Source organism: Sceloporus occidentalis, unplaced genomic scaffold, assembly GCF_023333645.1.
Source record: "Sceloporus occidentalis isolate IW3139 unplaced genomic scaffold, rSceOcc1.0.p SCAF_3, whole genome shotgun sequence".
NCBI classification, from domain to species: domain Eukaryota; kingdom Metazoa; phylum Chordata; class Lepidosauria; order Squamata; family Phrynosomatidae; genus Sceloporus; species Sceloporus occidentalis.
Window position 1 is genome coordinate 37,845,663 of NW_028316983.1, and position 20,282 is coordinate 37,865,944.

General features: G+C 43.7%; 1 protein-coding gene across 6 annotated transcripts in view; it reads left to right on the forward strand.

The window, feature by feature from the left end:
• The window catches only part of LOC149315764 (disks large-associated protein 4-like), a 492,990-nt gene that overhangs the window by 402,423 nt on the left and 70,285 nt on the right, over nucleotides 1–20,282 (forward strand). The window contains exon 1 of one of the 6 annotated variants that reach the window (XM_089514044.1): nucleotides 19,382–19,688. The exons of the other annotated variants lie outside the window; for them this stretch is intronic. Within the exon in view, the coding sequence (XP_089370170.1) occupies nucleotides 19,658–19,688 (31 nt within the window). The 5' untranslated portion in view covers nucleotides 19,382–19,657. Of the gene's footprint in view, nucleotides 1–19,381; nucleotides 19,689–20,282 lie in introns of those variants that run through there. 6 annotated transcript variants of the gene reach the window in all.

Below are 20,282 nucleotides of genomic sequence, written 5' to 3' on the forward strand. Positions count from 1 at the left end.
GGTTTCATGTCCGAGTTGAGAATCAGTCCAGCACTCAAATTACTGTGCCATGCTGGCTCTTTAAAAAATGTATATAACTAATCATTATGCTACACATTGGCATGAAAGGAAACAGGACCTTTTTAAGGCAAAAGCCATTATGAGATTTCCTGTAACATCCATTAGGAAAAGCAGCATCCATTATCTGTTACTGTTTCCATAAAAATATTCAGACTTTGTTTCTGTGATTATAAACACCCATATACTACGAGTGGAAGAAGAAAATACAACCTGTATGTCATAGGTGAAATGCATGGAACCCACAGCCCACCAAGCACCAACTTTTACAGCTCTTTCCTGTGGCTCCTCAAAGTACCTCCACCCACTGCTGCTAATTTTCTGCCAAGAGAACAATTGGTGGATAATCAGGTTGCTGTCACTGCTCCTAAGATCCTCCCTGGTGCCTCTAAGAAATACAGGAAGGTGCCTTCTACTGAGTCAGACCATTTGTCCACCAGGCCATTACTGCCAGCTTTGATAGGCAGTAGCCATTCTCCAGGGATTCAGGTATATTCCCTTGAGAGCTTGCATAAATTGTCCCATCCGTCCATCTTCTAAAATCAGATGAAGTCTCTTGCATTTGAGCTGATATGGTAGAACTGGCATGATTCACTAATTGCCCTGGCCATATTCTGAAGTTCCATCTACTGCTACTGAATGTGCTGGGCCCTATAATAATCTAGCATGCTTCACAGCTTGCCCACTGAATACAAATCAGAGCATGGAAAATTTACTGTCTTGGACTACAGATCTCAGAATCCATCTAGCCACCATGGCTAGCACTCAAACTGACTAGGGGACTGTGGGAACTGTAGTCAAAAAAAGTAATTTTTCAAAGTTCTGATGTGGATGCCTGTGCAGGAAATGGAGCTGTTGAAAAGCCTTTTTTTATATATTGTGGTCACTACTTAAAGTAGGATTGGATTTTTTAAAATTCCCCTGGCTCTAAACCTGTTCTAATGTGGAAATTATTATAGACTCAGTCAGTCACAGGAAAATGTACCTCCTTCAAGACCCAGCTCTGATGTGTCCACACTGACAATACCCATTCCAGCACATCTTTCTTGCTGCTGCTGCAAAATGTTACTTTCATGTAGTTCCACCATGCATCTCAGACGGCTCCAACCAACTTTGCTGCCAAACTTCTACCAAAATAAGACACATTCTGCCTCAAGAACAGCAAAGCTAGTGACAGTGACCTTGACTACCTCAAAGAGGTGGCACAGAGAGCTTGATACAAAGAACATGCGGGGGAATGTACCAGGAAGCTGTGTGGGTGAGATACCATGTAAAAGTTTAAAGCCACAGTGAAATCTATAAAAAGAGGCCAGGATGGTGGCATGCAGCTCACAGGGTGCAAACTGCCCACTTGGTATGAATTACATGGTGACTCAGAGTAATTGTTGCCATCTGTCAAAGCAGAGCATAACTGTTCTGAGTATTTACCCAACCATAGAACTTGAGAAATATTGTTTTTAAGGGTACTACTCCTACAATTCTTTAGCCAGCCTGGTCCCTGGCCATGCTGACTGGGGGATATAGGAACCAATAGTTCTTTTATTTAATTATTTACATTTCCCAGTTGTGCACAACCAATAGCTCCAAGAAGCATTGGTACAACCTTACAAATACTGTTCTGTTTTCTTTTACTGCATATGACAGCAAAAAAAAAAATCCCCTTTTAACTTGAAATAAAATGCATGAAGAGTGTACACCTAGTTTTTTTAGCTAAACTTCACTCTACTCTTAAAAAGAGATTTGCAGATTCCTGCCAGGCTGTATTATCTTGCATTTTAATTTTTTAAGACCAGATGAGATTGATGAATGCATATCAGTCTTGCAAATGGAATCTAGAGAGAGTCCAAGGAACAAATTGGAGTGCCTCGGAAGGTACCAGGTGGTTTCTCTTCCTGTTCAGATTTCCTTTCACTTAGAAGCAAGGCTATGCACATCTCTGCAGAGCAATCATCCAATCAATGGATCGTAAATAAATCACCACTCTAAAAGTAGCCCTTTTGAAGGGCAAGTAGTTCAAGCAGTGCTTCTATGCTTCCTACCTCACCCAGCTCAAGGAACAAGATGCCTTGCCAAGCCACATGTCCACCTCATTTTTATCACGAGCATCTGGAAAGACCATCTCATTGTCATGTTTCTGAGAGTTTATTTCTGCTCCACAGGCAGGACATTGATTAGTCTACTGCTTGTGTTTCGCAATTAAGACCCTGTCATTTGCAGACCCCCATTCACCTGTTGAAAATCACTAGACATCATTTCATAGGTAGGCAACTCAGTGCCTTCCACATATTTTGTACTATCATGTCCCTAACTCCAAGTAACATAGCCAAAGGGTGGGGAATGTAGCAGTCATAGTCCAAAACATCTGAAGTGCACCAGGTTATTTATCCCCATTCTAAATCATGGTTGTCATATTAACTCTGAATCTCTGTGTAGGTGTACTTGCTATATTATACTGTCCAATACAGATTTGGGTAGACCAAATACTGTTCTGTTTTCCTTTACTGAACATGACAAGATTCCTGTACCACACAGAGGTTGTAGTCCTTCCATGCTGTCTAGAGCAATTAGCTAACCTAGGTTATACTCAAATGCTTTAAGTTAACAAGAATCTAGTTTGAGTTATAATCAGATGCTTTAAATCAATAGGAAGTTAGTGTAGGTTACTCCCAAATTCTTCAAGCATATAGGAAGTAAGGAGTAACAGGGAAATTGTTTGACTGGTAGGAATTGAGAGTACAGCAGGCAGTCCCCCTATTCCTGAATAATATTCTGTATACTGATGTGATTAGGACTGTTGATGACTATGGCTCATGAAGGTCTCTACTTCATAGAGTCACCAAAAGGCAAAGGCAATTTGAGAGCAAGCAATAACAACATTTATTATGAGGAATTTTACTTGGCTGTGATTAGCAGTGAGTAGGAGCCATGCCAATTGGGTGCACAGCATGTCTGCCAAAAGGATGGTGCTTCACGGCAGTCATATAGAACAAAGTTAGCTTCTAGGGTTGGCAAGATGGTTGTGCCAATTCATTACTTTTATTATTCTAAAGCCACAAAAAGTACATGAATATTAATTGTCAGAACAATATTATAAAATCATCTCAGTGAACCTCAGGCACCAAGAAGCAGGTGGGGAGCTTCAAATTGAGTTACACTCTTCAAGTAGTCAGCCTGATGAGCAATTTTATGTGGTTCTAAATTTATTAGTATCTACCACTGTCAACGGGATGCTGTAACACAAATAATTGCATTGTAATGAGTTCAAAAAGTTGAAGGAAGATATACTCATCTCGTAATGACCTTGAGGCTTGTTGCAGATGTTGTTGAAATTACTGATATACCATCTGGTTTAAATCTGTGGCATCTGTTTAAGTTTTTGAGGCCCAAGGACATGTAGGCATGGTGCTTGTAGCAACTCAGCCAATCATGTGTAGCAATTTAGATCATAGAATCATAGAATCGTAGAGTTGGAAGAGACCACTAGGGCCATCCAGTCCAACCCCCTGCCATGCAGGAACTCTCAATCAAAGCATCCCCGACAGATGGCCATCCAGCCTGTGTTTAAAGACCTCCAAGGAAGCAGACGCCACTACACTCCGAGGGAGTTTGTTCCACGGTCGAACAGCCCTTACTGTCAGGAAGTTCCTCCTAATGTTGAGGTGGAATCTCTTTTCCTGCTGCTTGGATCCTTTGCTCCGGTTCCTGTTCTCTGGAGCAGCAGAAAACAAGCTTGCTCCCTCCTCAATATGACATCCCTTCAAATATTTAAACAGGGCTATCATATCACCTCTTAACCTTCTTTTCTCCAGGCTAAACATCCCCAGCTCCCTAAGTCGTTCATCATAGGGCATGGTTTGCAGACTCTTCACCATTTTAGTTACCCTCCTTTGGACACGCTCCAGTTTCTCAACATCCTTTTTGAATTGTGGTGCCCAGAACTGGACACAATATTCCAGGTGGGGCCTGACCAAAGCACAATATGGTGGCACTATTATTTCTCTTGATCTAGACACTTCCTTTTATTGATGCAACCTAAAATTGCATTGGCCTTTATAGCTGCCACATCACACTGTTGACTCATGTTCAATTTGTGGTCTACTTGGACTCCTAGATCCCTTTCACACGTAGTCTCGTTCAGCCAGGTGTCCCCCATCCTATATCTCTGCATTTCATTTTCCGGACCTAAGTGCAGTACCTTACATTTCTCCGTGTTGAATTTCATTTTGTTAGCTTTGGCCCAGCTTTCTAGTCTATTCAGGACATTTTCAATGTTGATCCTGTCCTCTGGGGTATTAGCTATTCCTCCTAATTTGGTGTCATGTACAAATTTGATGAGTATGCCCCCAATTCTTTCATCCAAGTCATTGATAAAGATGTTGAATAACACTGGCCCCAGGACAGAGCCCTGTGGGACCCCACTGGTCACTTCTCTCCAGGATGAAAAGGAGCCATTGTTGAGCACCCTTTGGGTTCGGCCAGTCAACCAATTACAAATCCATGTAACAGTTACCTTGTCTAACCCACATTTTACAAGCTTGTTTGCAAGAATGTCATGGGAAACCCTGTCAAAGGCCTTACTGAAATCAAGATATACTATATCCACAGCATTCCCTTCATCTACCAAGCTGGTAATTTTATCAAAGAAAGATATCAAATTTGTCTGGCATGACTTCTTTCTCTGAAACCCATGTTGACTTTTTGTGATTATGACATTGCTTTCTAGATGTTCACAGACTCTCTGTTTAAAATTATCTGTTCCAGAATCTTTCCTAGTACTGATGTCAGACTAACTGGACGATAATTGTTGGGATCCTCTTTTTTGGAGTTGCCTTTGTCCATAAAAGTATCCTCACACTGACCAGGAAACCCATCCGGAAAACAGATCACATCGAGTGCATTTACCTGACCCTGAAGGCTAGAGACAGTTTAGGGATTCTGTTGGTCTATCGTCCACCCCGTGACTCCCTGACCGAGCTGACACAGCTAGTCTCGGAGTTGGTGTTGGAGTCTCCCAGGTTACTTGTCCTGGGGAACCTCAACATCCCCTTTGAGGCTGGCTTATCAAATTTAACAGGAACGGCTTGGGAGTTCATGGCTTCCATGATAGCCATGGGCCTGTCCCAATTAGTTTTGGGGCCAACTCATTGTGCCGGTAATACACTCGATATGGTCTTTAGTACGGATCAGGGATGCCCATGGGCAGAAGTGATTTGTACTAATGCCCTGTCATGGTCGGACCATTTCCTGGTCAAAGTGGGACTGAAGGCAACTCTTAATTTCCCCCTCGGGGGTGGAGGACCTATTAGAATGGTCCGCCCTCAAAGGCTGATGGAACCGGTTAAATTCCAAGAAGCCCTAGAGGGTCTTATGGTTGGGTCTGACGGCGATTCTGTCGAAGCCTTGGTTGATACCTGGAATGATGATCTTACCAAGGTTATTGACACTATTGCTCCTAAGCGCCCTTTCCAGCCCGCTTCAAATAAGAAACCATGGTACACACAAGATCTTCGAAAAATGAAGCGGACTGCACAACGGCTAGAGCGCCGCTGGCAGAGACATCAACTTTTACCTGATAAGACACACCATAGAAACTACCTGAAGTCCACGGCGTGGCAATAGATACAGCAAAGAATTCTTTCTATGCTGTACGTATTGCGTCTGAGCTGTTCAGGGTGGTTAGAGAACTAACTGCATTGCCTCCCGCCCTGAACCCACTCTTGGAACTAACAAAAGCCTGCTGTGATGCATTTAACAACTTTTTCGCAGATAAAATCTCTGAGATAAGGTTTGATCTGGACACGAGCATTAAAACAGAAACAGTAAGAGAGATGTCCAGTGACCCTGTGGACCATGTTAAACTGGATCATTTTGAGTTTGTGAATACTAATGAAGTGGACAAGCTACTGGGAATTGTAAGGAGGACAACATGCCCCCTCGATCCCTGCCCATCATGGCTGACTGTCCAGGGAGGTGATGCTGTAAAGGTACTATTACTATCCATAATCAATGCATCCTTTAGGGATTGTAAATTCCCAGACCAACTAAAACAAGCGGTAGTCAAACCGCTTTTGAAAAAACCGTCCCTAGATCCCCTGATAAGAAATAATTATAGACCAGTCTCTTTATTACCATTCCTGGGCAAGGTGATCGAGAGGGCGGTTAACCTTCAACTCCAAGTTGTCTTGGAAGAAACTGATTATCTAGACACATTTCAAACTGGCTTCAGGGCGGGGTACGGAGTTGAGACAGCCATGGTCGCTTTAGTTGATGATCTCCATCTGGGTACCGACAGGGAAGTGTGACCCTGTTGGTGCTCTTGGACATCTCAGTGGCCTTCGATACCATTGACCATGGTATCCTTCTGGAACTCCTGAGAGAGTTAGGTATTGGGGACACTGCGCTCCAGTGGCTCCGGTCCTACCTCTCGGGCAGACTCCAGATAGTGGTGCTGGGGGACAGCTGCTCTCGTAAGAGAGAGTTGACATCTGGCATCCCTCAGGGCACTATCCTGTCCCCCATGCTTTTTAACATTTACATGAAGCTGCTGGGAGAGATCATCCAGAGACATGGGGCGCGGTGTTATCAGTACGCTGATGACACCCAAATATATTTCTCTATGTCTCCGACTGTTGCAGTGACTAAAAACAGCATCTCTCCTCTGGATGCCTACCTTGTCAGTAATGGGCTGGATGAAGGAAAACAAACTCAAGTTGAATCCAGAGAAAACGGAGGTACTTGCAATAGGTTCCTCAAGCCCAGGGATAGAGATTTGTCAACCGATCCCGGACGGGGTCACACTCCCCCTAAAGGATGAAGTTCACAGTTTGGGAGTACTTCTGGATCCGTCTCTCCAGCTGACATCTCAAGTGGATGCGACGGCCAGAAGTGCTTGGTACCAACTTCAGTTGATACACCAACTGCGCCCTTACCTGGACAAAAGGGACCTGGAAGCAGTAGTACTTGCACTGGTAATCTCTTGTCTTGATTTCTGTAATGCGCTCTACATGAGGCTACCCTTGTACCAAGTTCGGAAGCTTCAGTTGATCCAAAATGCGGCTGCCAGGTTGGTCACTGGTTCATCCAGGTTTGACCACATAACACCTATTTTAAAATCTCTTCACTGGCTCCCAATCAGCTTCTGGGCACAATACAAGGTGTTGATTATCACCTTTAAAGCCCTACATGGCTTGGGCCCGGGTTACTTGCAGGAACGCCTCTCCCTACACAATCTGCCCCGCATTCTTAGAATAACAGGGAAGAACGTATTAGAACATGTTCCAACTAAGCTCATATCAACTTCTCAAAGAGCTGTTACAGCAGTCGCTCCAAAACTATGGAATGACCTCCCGGAAGAGATCCATCTTATTACCTCTTTAGATTCTTACAAGAGGGCACTTAAGACAGATCTCTTCCAGTGAGCTTATTCACCCGACCTGTTGTAATATCATCATTATATCACTGGACAAATTGTTGCATTACCACTCGATGGACCTAGTTCTATATTAACTGTACTATTTTATCGATGTATTTAAATGTATTTTAAATGTATTTTATTCTGATGTATTTTTTAACTGGTTGTAATCCCGCCTCAATCCATTCAGGAGAGGCAGGAAAATATAAATAAACCATTATTATTTTTCCCCTTTTTGAAGATGGGGACAACATTTGCCCTCCTCCAGTGTGCTGGCACTTCTCCTGTTCTCCAGGAGTTTTCAAAGATTATTGCCAATGGCTCTGATATTACATTTGCCAGTTCTTTTAATACCCTTGGATGTAGTTCTTCTGGTCCTGGAGACTTAAATTCATTTAGATTAACAAGGTATTCCTGTACTACTTCTTTACTTATTCTGTGCTGAAATTCCCCTATTCTGTCCTCTGCTCCATTTTCCTCAGGTTGAGCACCGTTTTCCTTTTCTGAGAACACTGAGGCAAAGAAGGTGTTGAGTAATTCTGCCTTTTCTCTGTCCCCTGTTAGCATTGTGCCATGTTCTCCATGCAGTGGCCCTACCGTTTCCTTCTTCTTCCTGTTCCTGCAGACATATCCAAAAAAGCCCTTTTTATTGTTCTTAACTTCTCTAGCAAGCCTGAGTTCATTCTGCGCTTTAGCTTTTCTGACTTTACCCCTACACATGCTGGCTATTTCTTTGAATTCCTTTTTTGTGATTTCTCCTTTTCCATTTCTTATACATGTTCTGTTTCAAACTTAGCTCAGTTGAAAGTTCCTTAGTCATCCATCCTGGTTTCTTGAGACACCTCCCATTTTTCTTTCTCACTGGAACTGTTTGAAATCGTGCCTTCAGTATCTACCTTTTGAGAAACTCCCATCCATCCTGAACTCCCTTCTCTTTTAGAATTTCTGACCACGGGATCACCCTCAATACTTCTCTAAGTTTACTGAAATCTGCTCTCCTAAAGTCTAGAATGTGTGTCTGACTATGCCTGGCTTTTCCTTTCCACTGTATAACAAACTCCAGGAGAACATGGTCACTTCCACCTAATGATCCCATCACTTGCACCCCATTAACCAAGTCATCCTTGTTGGTTAGGATCAAATCTAAAATAGCTGACCCCCTTGTTGCTCTTCTACCTTTTGGAGAATAAAATTGTCCTCGAGGCAAGTGAGGAATTTGCTAGACCTTGAGGATTTGGCTGAGTTTGAATTCCAGCAAATATCAAGATAGTTGAAGTCACCCATCACTACTACATCTCTCCTTTCTGAGTGTGTGGTCATCTCTTCTAGAAAGGCATCATCCAATTCCTCCGTCTGACTGGGGGCTCTGTAGTAGACTCCCACCATAACATCCTTGTTGTTTTCCTCCCCTTTAATTTTTATCCAGATGCTCTCCACCTGGCTTCCATGATTGATGTCCTGGATCTCTTCACTGGTGTAAATATCGCTGACATACAGTGCTATTCCTCCTCCTTTCCTGTTTGGCCTATTTCTCTTAAAAAGGTTATACCCCTCTATTTCTACATTCCAATTATGAGACTCATCCCACCAGGTTTCAGTGATGCCTATTATATCATATTTGCTTTGTTGTACTAGGAGTTCGAGTTCATCTTGCTTATTTCCCATGCTCTGTGCATTAGTGTAGAGACATCGCAGACCATGGTTCCCTTTTACTTGCTGCCTGTGCAAGTTTTTTTGCCTCCCACTGTTGGGTCCTTGCACTGTTTGCCTTGTTTCCTCTGTGTCAGTTTGACTATTTTTGCCATCCCTTTCGCCTTCCTTAATATTGTCTCCCTTCCCCTCGGAACTCAGTTTAAAGCTCTCCTGATCAAGTTCTTGAGACTGTTGGCAAAAACATTTCTTCCAACTGGCGTGAGATGCAACCCGTCTGTTGCAAGAAGTCCCTCCTCATGGAACCGCAGCCCATGATCGAAGAATCCAAATCGTTCTCGGCGGCACCATCTGCGGAGCCAGTTGTTCACATCCACTATTTTCCTCTCCCTTCCTGGACTGTGCCCTTCAACTGGCAGAAGAGACAAGATGACAACCTGTGCATCCATTCCTTTCAGCTTCCTACCAAGCGCCTCGTAATCCCTTTTGATGTTCTGCAGGCTGTGTTTGCAGTATCATTGGTTCCCACTTGGACCAAAAGGAAGGGGTATTGGTCAGTAGGCTTGACCAGTCTTGTCAGCCTCTCTGTCACATCATGCATCTTTGCACCTGGAAGACAACACACCTCTCGAGACATCTTGTCAGGCCTACAAATCACTGCTTCTGTACCCCTCAGCAAGGAGTTCCCCACTATGACCACACACCTCCTCCGAGGCTTAGCAGCAACTGTTCCCTCGAGTGGGACTCTCAGGCTCCCCTGCTCTGTCCCTGAAGTCTGTCCATGCTGCTCTTCCTCGTCCTCCTTGATAATGGAAAGAGCTTCGAATCGATTCTCTAGCTGCAAGCTCCCAGAACAATCCCTTCTTGGCCTACTTCTTTGTGTGACATTCCTCCAGCTGTCTGCCTCCTGTGTATGTGAAGTGACCTCCTCCACGCCAGCAACTTCCTCTGCGTGGTACTCATCCAAGACCGTTAGTTCCATTGTGTCCAGGAAATCCTCCTGCTCCCTAATATGCTGAAGTGTAGCTACTCTGGACTCCAGCTGCTGTACTTTCTCCTCCAAAAGTGCTACCATCTTGCACTTGGTGCATGTGAAGTTCTCCACTTCTGTTGGCAAGAAGACAAGCATTCCACAAGTGTTGCAGGTGACTGCAGTGGTTCCCTCAGTGTCCATACTGCTAAGTCTTTAGTAATCACTGAAACAGGACTGTGGTAACCACCAACATTGAGGCCCCTGATGACCTGGCCTTTTCACCAGTCTCTGGCAGGGAGCTCAATCGACTGGGGATATAACTTTATAGGAATGTCCTGACTGCTAGCTTGTACTTAAGGGTAAGGTTCTGACTCAAGGTTTGCTTCTCAACTGCAGCCTCTGTAGATTTCTTTCGTTAAAAGAAAAAAAAACTCTGAGAGGAGTTGTATAGATCTAGTCTGCTAGCTCCGCCCCCTAGTGACTCACAGATGTGACTCACAGAAGCTCCACCCCCTCAGAAACAAGGTTTTTTAAAAAATTCAAACAGTCACCACTCAAAATGGCTGCCCAGCTCCTTCTCTCCTCCTCCTGTCTTTGGCAAGAACTGCTCTGATGGCCTTCTCAATCTCTTGGCTGGTTTAAAAAAACCAATGTAGTGGTTATATTGACTGTATAAGGTCTGAGGTGTGTTAAATACTTTTTTCTATGAGGAGTGATGACCATCATCTTTAAAAAAAACAACCAGTAGTTTATCAACTCTAAAGAAGCCCATCATATACTCAATGAGATACAGTTATCATCCAGTAGCACAAGCCTCATTTCTTGATCAACTGTTTGAAGTGTGGTGTAGGCTTTAGCTCTGGGCATTTTTGAGGGAAACAAATTATCTGTGGATGAGTTTTATTGATATGAAGAAAGTGCTATCCTGTTGGTTCACCTTGATCTCTCAATGGCTTTTGAGAATATTGAACATGGTATTCTCCTGGACAGGTGCTGTAGGGTAGGAGGCACTGTATGGCAGTGGTTCTGCTCCTTGCAGGGCTGGTTTCAGAGAGTTACATTGGGTGGCTGTACATCAGTCTAGTGGCATTTCCATTATGAGCACCAGAGCATATCATCATGACACCAGTGATGTTCAACAAATAGACAAAGTTGTTGAGAGAGAAGATTTGGGCCAAGATGTCATCAGTATGCTGATAACATTAACCTCCATATCTGTATCAGGCAGACCATGCAGGTCCTAGACCAGTATCAAGAAGCCTACTGAAAGACCAATAAGTGGCAGTTGAATCCTGATAAGACAGAAACTTTATGGGTGAATGGTTCCTGTGAACAGGGATTAGGTGGTTTAATAATTCTAGGTGGAGATACATTCCCTAGAATAATTGAGTTCAGATCCTGCAGGTAGTTCTTCAACTATTTTTATCACTGGAGGTTTAGTTGGATTACAGCTACAGACATTCCTGGTAAGGATAGCCTGACCACAGTGTTTCATATGTTGGTGACCACAATATTGAATTATAATCATGCATTCTCTGTGGGACTTCCCTTGAGACCAGAAACTGGAGCTAGTACAGAACTATGTGGTTAGGTTACTGACCGGAGCAATCTCCTGTGAGCATATTTCACCTTCACTTAAAGAACTGTACTGCTGTATAGGATGTTATGAGACCAACTTCAAGATACCTGATCAATTTAGGTCCTGGCTACCTGAGTGCCTTCTGCATGTCAGCCTGCTTGATAACTGAATCTACATGTCAGGCATCAGTTCACAGACAGCAATAAAGCATCTTGAATTTATAGCATATACATGTTCTGAGAATTTAATTCTTCAAATGCCAATCCCCAACCTTGACAAAGGGAATCCAAACCATAGAAGGGACTACCTGTACTGTATTGACAAAGAAGTGGCATTCTATTACAAGTGTAACTTATTGATGAATAAGTTACTTCTTTATGAATGTAACTATAACCTTTAGATATTTTAGGCCCAGAACAGACGGACCTTTGCGGTGCCCTCGTCACGTGTGAGGGCTGCCTGGTGGGCAGAGCACCCACACGCCCGGGTGCCCTCACATGTGACAAGGGCGCTGCAGCTGCAGCTGCAGCGTGCCCACCAGACGCGGCACATACTGATGACATTGCAGCTGCGCCGCCTCCAAACAGGGCGACGCAGCTGTGACGTCCCCGTGACGTAGCTGGCACTTTGGGGTGGTGGAAGTGCACTACAAAAAGGAGCTGCTTCCTGGTGCTCCTTTGTTGCTCCACAGGAGAGCCACGCAATTTGGTTGCTGCAGCACTCCTGCAGAGCAAAGAGAGGCTCCAGGGATGCATCTCTTTCTGGCGGTGTGTACCCCGCCTTAGTTGCTTTATAACCATGTGTGGCCTCACCTAGTGGTGAAGTAAGAATATTGTGATAAAGTGAAAGTGTTGGGTTATGAGCACATATAGTAGAAATACACCTGTTCAAAAAGCAGACAGTATTTCATTGAGATTCGTGCTTTTTTTAGTATTTCTGGTTGTATTTCTTTTATTTGTAATTTAACATTGTTTTAATCTTCAACTAGCTTTTGTATGTTACTCTGGGAAGGCTTTACCCTAAAACATGGCATAGAAGATGATGAATAAATAATATAAAAACTACACCCAATTTTAATTGCATGTAAAGTACTTTACTTGAAACCTGTCCTGCACTCCCACTGCTCAGAGCTGAAAGGTTACTACTTATTATACTCCTTCTATATAACTTCTTCCATCATGACAAACGTTTCTTTCACTTCCCTATTATTATTTAATGTTATTCTTTTATGTGGTTTTCCCTCTGAAGATCTTTTTGATGTAAAAAGCACAGGAAGAATAACGCCTAGCTTTGTCCAGATAATGAGGTTTGTGCTTTCACATTAAGGATGGAGTCTTATGCATACACACCTTACACATATTTTTGGTGTGACATATTTGAGGATAGATTGAATCTAGAAGCATTTATTTTTCCTTGTATCTGTTCTGGGTGGTGAAACCACTGGTTCCATTGTATGAATCTATGTATATTCCATGCATAAGTGAGGCATTATGCAAGCATGGAAATGAATCAAAACATAAACTTGTGGGGAGGTGTCCTTTATTCTTTCTAAATTTCTTGCTGTGACAGTTACAGAAGCAAGACTGGAAGAAGGGGGCAGGTGTCAGTGAAAAGCTAAGAAACTTTCATTCAAAAAGAATAGTCTAAATGGAACCTACATGGAAGGAAACAATGTACATTGATGTACCTTTTTCAATGTGACATATCATTCCTTTCCATGATATGTCCAAATATAAGAATTTAAGAAGAGCCACATTGAAAATACCAAAGTGCTGCCTAGTCTTGCATTCTCCTCCTATATTTCTGTTTTTGTTCACTGTGGCAAATCAATTGCATATGGAAAGGATATGAGCGCAACAGCATTTGCTTACAACACTATCTGTCAGTGACCCTAATCTCCATGATTTTGTCCAGTCCCCCTTTAAAGCTGTCCAATATGTCAGTTCTCAGCAGTTTTCCAGCAGTGAATTCTACAGGTTAACTATATGTTGTATGATAAAGTACTTCCTACTGTTGACAAATATTCCATGATTCAGCTTTAGAATTACTACTTTCTCCATTCCTTCAGTCCTGAGGGTAAAAGCAAGTCCTCAGCATGGTTAAAAGCTTTTATTCATCCATTCCATTTCCATCTCTTTCTTCAAGGAGCTCCGATTGTCCAACATGATTGTTTCTGCATCTATTTTATCCTTAGATTGATTCTGGAGGTAAATGATGACAGCGAGCAATTGGCTGAGCTTTGATAATGAGTGGGAATTTGAAGCCAGATCTTCCTAGTCTATTCTAACATGCTTACTACTACCTGTCATTTTACATACTGAGTGCTCAGACATTTTAGACAGTTGGCAAGCATCCAGCTATTTCCTGTCTGTTATATAGACATATGTTCCAGAAATAGGCTACAAATGTGATTTCGCATTAAGCTGGTGAACTGTGAGAAGAGTCTGCCCTAAGCTGGAGCTCTGTCGATGTATCAGCCTAGGATTCATATTATCTCCACCTAACGTGGGCGGAAATGGTGGGACTTCCAGAGAGAGCACTAAATATGTGGGGGAGAAGAGTGTGTCTTGAGACCAACCCAGTGCCTTAGATGGTCATAGTAAAACCATTCCCTCAGGGTGCATCTACACCGTGGCAATAATACAGTTTAGCACCACTTTAAGTTCTGTAGCTCCACCCTAGGGAATCCTGGGATTGGTGGTTTTACAAGATCTTTAGCCTTTTCTGTCAAAGAGTGCTGGTGATTTACCGAACTACAAATCCTAGGATTCTGTAGGTTGGAGCCATGGCAGTGAAAGCATTCGAACTGCATTATTTCTACAGATGCATCCTTAGCCCATTCCAAGGTGAAACAAATTAGGACATCAGACAACAGGGTGAGGCTGGCCGGAGGAGTACCGTTAAAAGGGTGCTAATTTTAGCAGCCCACTCCTCAAAGTCACAATGAAGCTATCCTCGGCACTGAAAAAAAAAAAAAAAGTCTACTGGATCATGATAGATTTTTGGAAATGTCTGAAACCTGAGGAGTTGGTTTCTGGCGTTTTTTCCCCCACCATCTGTCTCCCTTGTCTTCTTCTCGGATTGGATCTGGAGCCATGGCAGTTAAAGGGATGCCAATTCAGAATATTTCTGCAGTGCTGATACAGCCCAACAAGCACAATGCAAATACTGAAAGAGGTTACTTCCCCCTTAATTTCAGGACAATGGACAAACGAAAGGTGCAGTGGTTAAATGTCTGTACTGCAGCCACTCACTCACAAACCACAAGCTTGTGAGTTCTAGACCAGCCAAGGACTCAAGCCCGACTCAGGCTTGCATCCTTCCAAAGTTGCTACAATGAGTACTCATCTTGTTGGAGGCAATTAGCTTACACATTGTAAACCACTTAGGGAGTGCTTAAGTACACTGATAAGCGGTATAGAAATGCACTTGCTATTGCTATTGCTATATAATTTAAATGTAGATTCAGTCAAGGGTTTGTTGCTGGTAAAGTACAATTTTAAGCATTCATCTTACTCAGAGTTCTGTAACTATATTGCAAACCAACAATGCATTTTAATGAAAATAAGTTCCTCTGAAAATTATGGTTGTGTACATAATAAAATACACTATATGGAATATAGTGTACATATGCGACTATAAGTTGACCTCATGTAAGTTGAGGGCAGGTTTGGGGGCCAAAGTTATGGGTTTTGATATGACCCGTAGATGAGGATAAAACCTAGATGCATGTAACAAGGGATGTAAAGGACAAAGCAAAGGAAAGCAATGCCAAATGTTTATAAAATTCTGGCAGGCATAACTGTTTCTGCTTACCCTAAAGGCTAGAAGGATAGATGAGAGTACAGAGGATGCTTCTTTTGGGTGCTCTTGGGATGAACTAAGTTCTCGCCATTCACCACTCTATTCAGAGAAGGGAATACTGTTTTTTATATATGTAGACGAGTTAAAGTACAGTACTTACATTGATCCAGGGTTTGGGAGTCAATTTTTTTACTAAAATTTCTAGACTTATACATGAGTATATACAGTGGCTGTAAATAATCATAGAATCATAGAATAATAGAGTTGGAAGAGACCGCAAGGGCCATCCATTCCAACCCCCTGCCATGTAGGAAATCTCAATCAAAGCATCCCCAACAGATATCCATCCAGCCTCTGTTTAAAGATCTCCAAGGAAGGAGACTGCACTACACTCCGAGGGAGAGTCTTCCACTGTCGAACAGCCCTTACTGTCAGGAAGTTCTTCCTAATGTTGAGGTGGAATCTCTTATCCTGTAGCTTGCATCCATTGCTCCGGATCCTGTTCTCTGGAGCAGCAGAAAACAAGCTAGCTCCCTCCTCAATATGAAATCCCTTCAAATATTTAAACAGGGCTATCATATCACCTCTTAACCTTCTTTTCTCCAGGCTGAACATCCCCAGCTCCCTAAGTCGTTCCTCATAGGGCATGGTTTCCAGACCCTTCTCCATTTTAGTTGCTCTCCTTTGGACATGCTCCAGTTTCTCCACAAACAAATGTTTCATGTGAAACTATATGAACTGAATTTATATTTACATAAGTATTTGCAGTTTTTATTTTGTCATGTCCTACATTTTTCGTGCATGTCCTACATTTTTGAGAGGCCTTGTCCTCCTTTGCAGTTATGACATCTGGAAGCCTTGTGAGAGCAGCCTTGGAAAGCAAATCCAGAGGTAGCGTTGTCCATATAGCAAAGTACAATAATATTCAAACTCCACAAAACAAGGATCCCCAATGAAGTCAAGCAAAAGGCACAAAATACATTTTAAAGCGCCACTGGCTTCTTCATCAGGCACATGATGTTAAAAATCATACGGGGGGAGGCGTATGACAATGTTAGTCACAAGTATCAAACACTGATCAGAATGGCGACTGCACTCAAGAAATGAGAAGACGAGAAATGGGAAGGGCAGCTATGAAAGAACTAGACAAGGTACGCAAGTGAGTAAACTGTGTAAAGATGTACAACTGAGCACTAAAGTTAGAATCACTCAAGCCATTGTATTGCCCATCACCATGTACAGATGAGAGAAGGCAGACAAATGAAGAAGGCCAAGAAGAAGAAAATCAGTTAATTTGACATGTGATGCTAGAGAAGAGTGCTGAGGATATCATGGACAGCCCAAAAGACAAACAAATGGGTCTTAGAACAGACGAAGCCTGAACTCTCCCTGAAAGCCAAGATGATTAAATTGAGGCTGTTGTACTTTGGCCTCATCATGAGAAGGCAAGACTCACTAGGAAGGACAGGATAGGAACAGGATAACCCCCGTGTGATAATCTCTTCAAATTTTCTGGGTTTGAGTGTCTTCTAAAGAGACCAGTGGAGCAGACTGGATGGCCCTTGGGGGAGGATGAGCAGCTGTCCTCCCCGCAAAGGAGGACATGGCTCTGCAAAGTGTAGTCCCTTCAAGGAAAAATCCATTCCTTTGAGATGTAATGCTGGAGAAGAGTGCTCAGGATACCATGGACAGCCAAAAAGAACTGCATGCGACAAAAGAATGCTGCAAAATGGAAGAAGAATCCAGCGATTCAGGAATGGCTTTGGGAAAGATATGCCTATGTGCAATCTGATCAATTGATGCAACCCTTGAGGAAAAAATACTTATTACAAATTTAGTCAAGACTGGGACCCGCTTATAAAACATTTGAATCAAGAGCAGGGTCCAACTTTCACAGCAGCTCTGAACTGAAGAAAATTGAAACTATAAATTGAGGATGGTATACACACATAAAAATGACAGAGTCCATTTAAGAAAAAGGAGGAAATAATAATGGTATATTCCAATGAATGAATAAGCGAGTGACACAAAACAGAAGGTACAAAGAGGTTAGGAAGTATTTATGGAGTTTATCACACAGCAAGTGAATTGGTGAAATCCTGTGCAGAAATGCAGTATGTTTTAAATTTTATATTTTTAATTTTTAAAATATTTTTTTAAATTTTAATTCTATCATTTTAATTGTTATTTTAATGTGTTTTATATGTGTTGTTAGCTGCCTTGTGTCCACTTTGGGAGAAAGGTGGGGTATTAAATAAATAAATAAAACGGGATTTTAATATCCGGGTTGTTTGTCAGATGCGTTGGCGTGAAAGAGAAATAACCTGAAAACAATCTGATCGGAAACTCCTTTGTACCTTTGGAATTTAGCGGAAGGAAAAAGGAGCTGGTTTTGAAGACTTTGCGTTTGGGTTATTTCCCCGTTATTTCTCTTTCACACAAACAATGTCTGAAAAACATCCCACAAATGCAGGGGGGGGGGGTTCAATTTTCTGTTCAGGTTAACCCCAGACATCGTCTGAAATTTAAGTTTCAGTTTAAATTTAGTTTCTGCATGGGATTTGTCCCATGTGATAAACTCCTATACGTGTTGAAAGAAAGAAAGATAAACTCCTATGTTGGTTTGTGTTTGTTTTTTGGTTCTGTTAGTGAGGCTGATGTTAGGTAGTGTCTGTGATATTTGTTGTAGTGGGATGTTGTCATATGTTGGGGGGTGAGTGGGTTAACTTCGTTAATAAAATTTATATTTATGTTTAAGGAATTAAAAAGAAGGAAAGAAAGAAAGAAAGAAAGAAAGAAAGAAAGAAAGAAAGAAACCAGTTTGAGACCGCTTTAACTGTCCTGGCTCAAGAGCTAGGGACTCCTGGGAAGTAGCTTCCTATGGCCCTAGAGCTTTCTCTGAGAGAGAGAAGGCTCAATGTCTCACAGGACCAAGACAGACCGCAGAAATAATCCAGTTTGAGACCACTTTAACTGCTAGGGAATTCTGGGAACTGCAATTTGTTGTGGCACCAAAGCTCTATCTGACAGAGAAGGCTCAACGCCTCACAAAACCACAGTTCCCAGGATTCCCTAGCTTTGGAGCCAGGGCAGTTAAAGCGGTCTCAAACTGGATTATTATTTCTGCAGTGTGTTTGGGGGACCGTCTGCCTTCCTGCCTGGCAAGATGGAGAAGGGGTTTCTGTTGTTGTATTTTTTACACTGAGTAGCCCTTTTTGGGGGGGGGGGCTCCTTCCCTCCCTCCCTCGGAAGTGAGAGCTTGAGAAGCCGTCCCCAGAGCCTTTCCTCCCTTTCGGGGGCTTCAAAAGGTGGAGGGGAGCCCCTCAAGAGGGAGAAGCCCAGCTTAGGCGGCTGCAAGCGAGGGAGGCTTTGGGCGGGCGGCGCCTTTGTGAGCATGTGCGGGAGACTAGCTGGAACTGGTTTGGCCGCCCCACAAGCCCTCCTCCTCCTCCTCCTCCATCATCATCTTCATCCTCATCCTCCTCTTCTCCTTCCAGCCTCCGGAGCCGACGGTGAGGAAAAGAGGTGCGCTCCCCTTCCCTCCTTTGGTGCTCCAGGCTTGCGTCCGCACTGGAGCACTAATGCGGGTTGAGCCCGGTTCCGCTGCCATGGCATCCCTGCGATGGAATTCTGGCCTCTGGCCCCCCAACAAGCGGCCATTCCCAGAATTCCATCGCAGGGATGCCATGGCAGCGGAACCGGGCTCAACCCGCATTATATTCCCCCAATGCGGATGCAATCCAAGGAAGGCGGGCGGGGCGAACCTAAGGCTTTTTCCTCCCTGATGCTCCTCCCCTTGGAAGTCCATAACTGGAGAGGATCGCCTTGATCCCAGCGCTTGGTCACACTCGGTCTCTTTCCCCCAGATCGTCCCTCGGCCGCAGCCAAGCTTCCTTTAACGGTCTGGATCGCCACAGGCCCGGCCCGGCCTCTCTCTCCTCCACCGTCCTCTCTTCTTCCTTCTTTCCTTCCTTGCTTTCTCCTCCTCCACCATCCTCTCTTTCCCCTTCCTTCCTTCCTTCCTCCCTCCCTTGGTTGTTTCCTCCGCACCTTCAGGGTGTGGATCCCCGGTGTCTCTCGCCCTTCTTCTCCCTCTCCTCTGCTGCCTTCCCTCTCCCTTTCCCTTCTTCCTCTCTCTGTCTCTTTTCTCTTGGTTCCCCCTCCACCCTTTTTGGTGCCTCTCATGGCTTTGTGTCTGGAGCTCTTTCAGCAATGTGAGTGTCATTTTGGTGGGTTTTCCTTGCCTTGGCTTTCCTTCTGGCATGCAGGGTTTGGATCGGGATCGAAGCGGGGGGGGGGGGACTGGGCTGCTGCTGCTGCTGCTTCAGATATCCAGCCCCGTTTGGTTTGGTTTCCTTTCCCTCTTTCTCTTTCCAGCCCTTTTCTCCCTTTGGAGTTTGTGGGCCGTCTTTTGAATGCTCCCCTTGTTGCCCATCTGGCTCCCCCCAAAAATCGCTGGCTTTGCTTGAAAATGCCAAAGAAAGAGGTGGGAGGGAGGAGAGAGAGAGAGAGAGAGAGAGAGAAAGCCTTTTGCTATGGCTTGCGTTCCGGATGCTGGATCCGCACGGCGGAAATAATCCGGGTTGACACCGCTCGAACTGCCCTGGCTCAATGGTGTGTAAATGCTGAGGCTTCGGGTTTATGCTGGAGGCTCCAGAGCTCTCTGACAGAGAAGCTCACAAAAACTACCCTTCCCAGAATCCCCTAGCCTGGGCCCAGGGCAGTTAAAGCGGTGTCAAACTGGATTATTTCTGCAGTGTGGATAGCCCCTGAGTCGGTGGGGGTGGCTGGGGTGGGCAGAGGAAAAT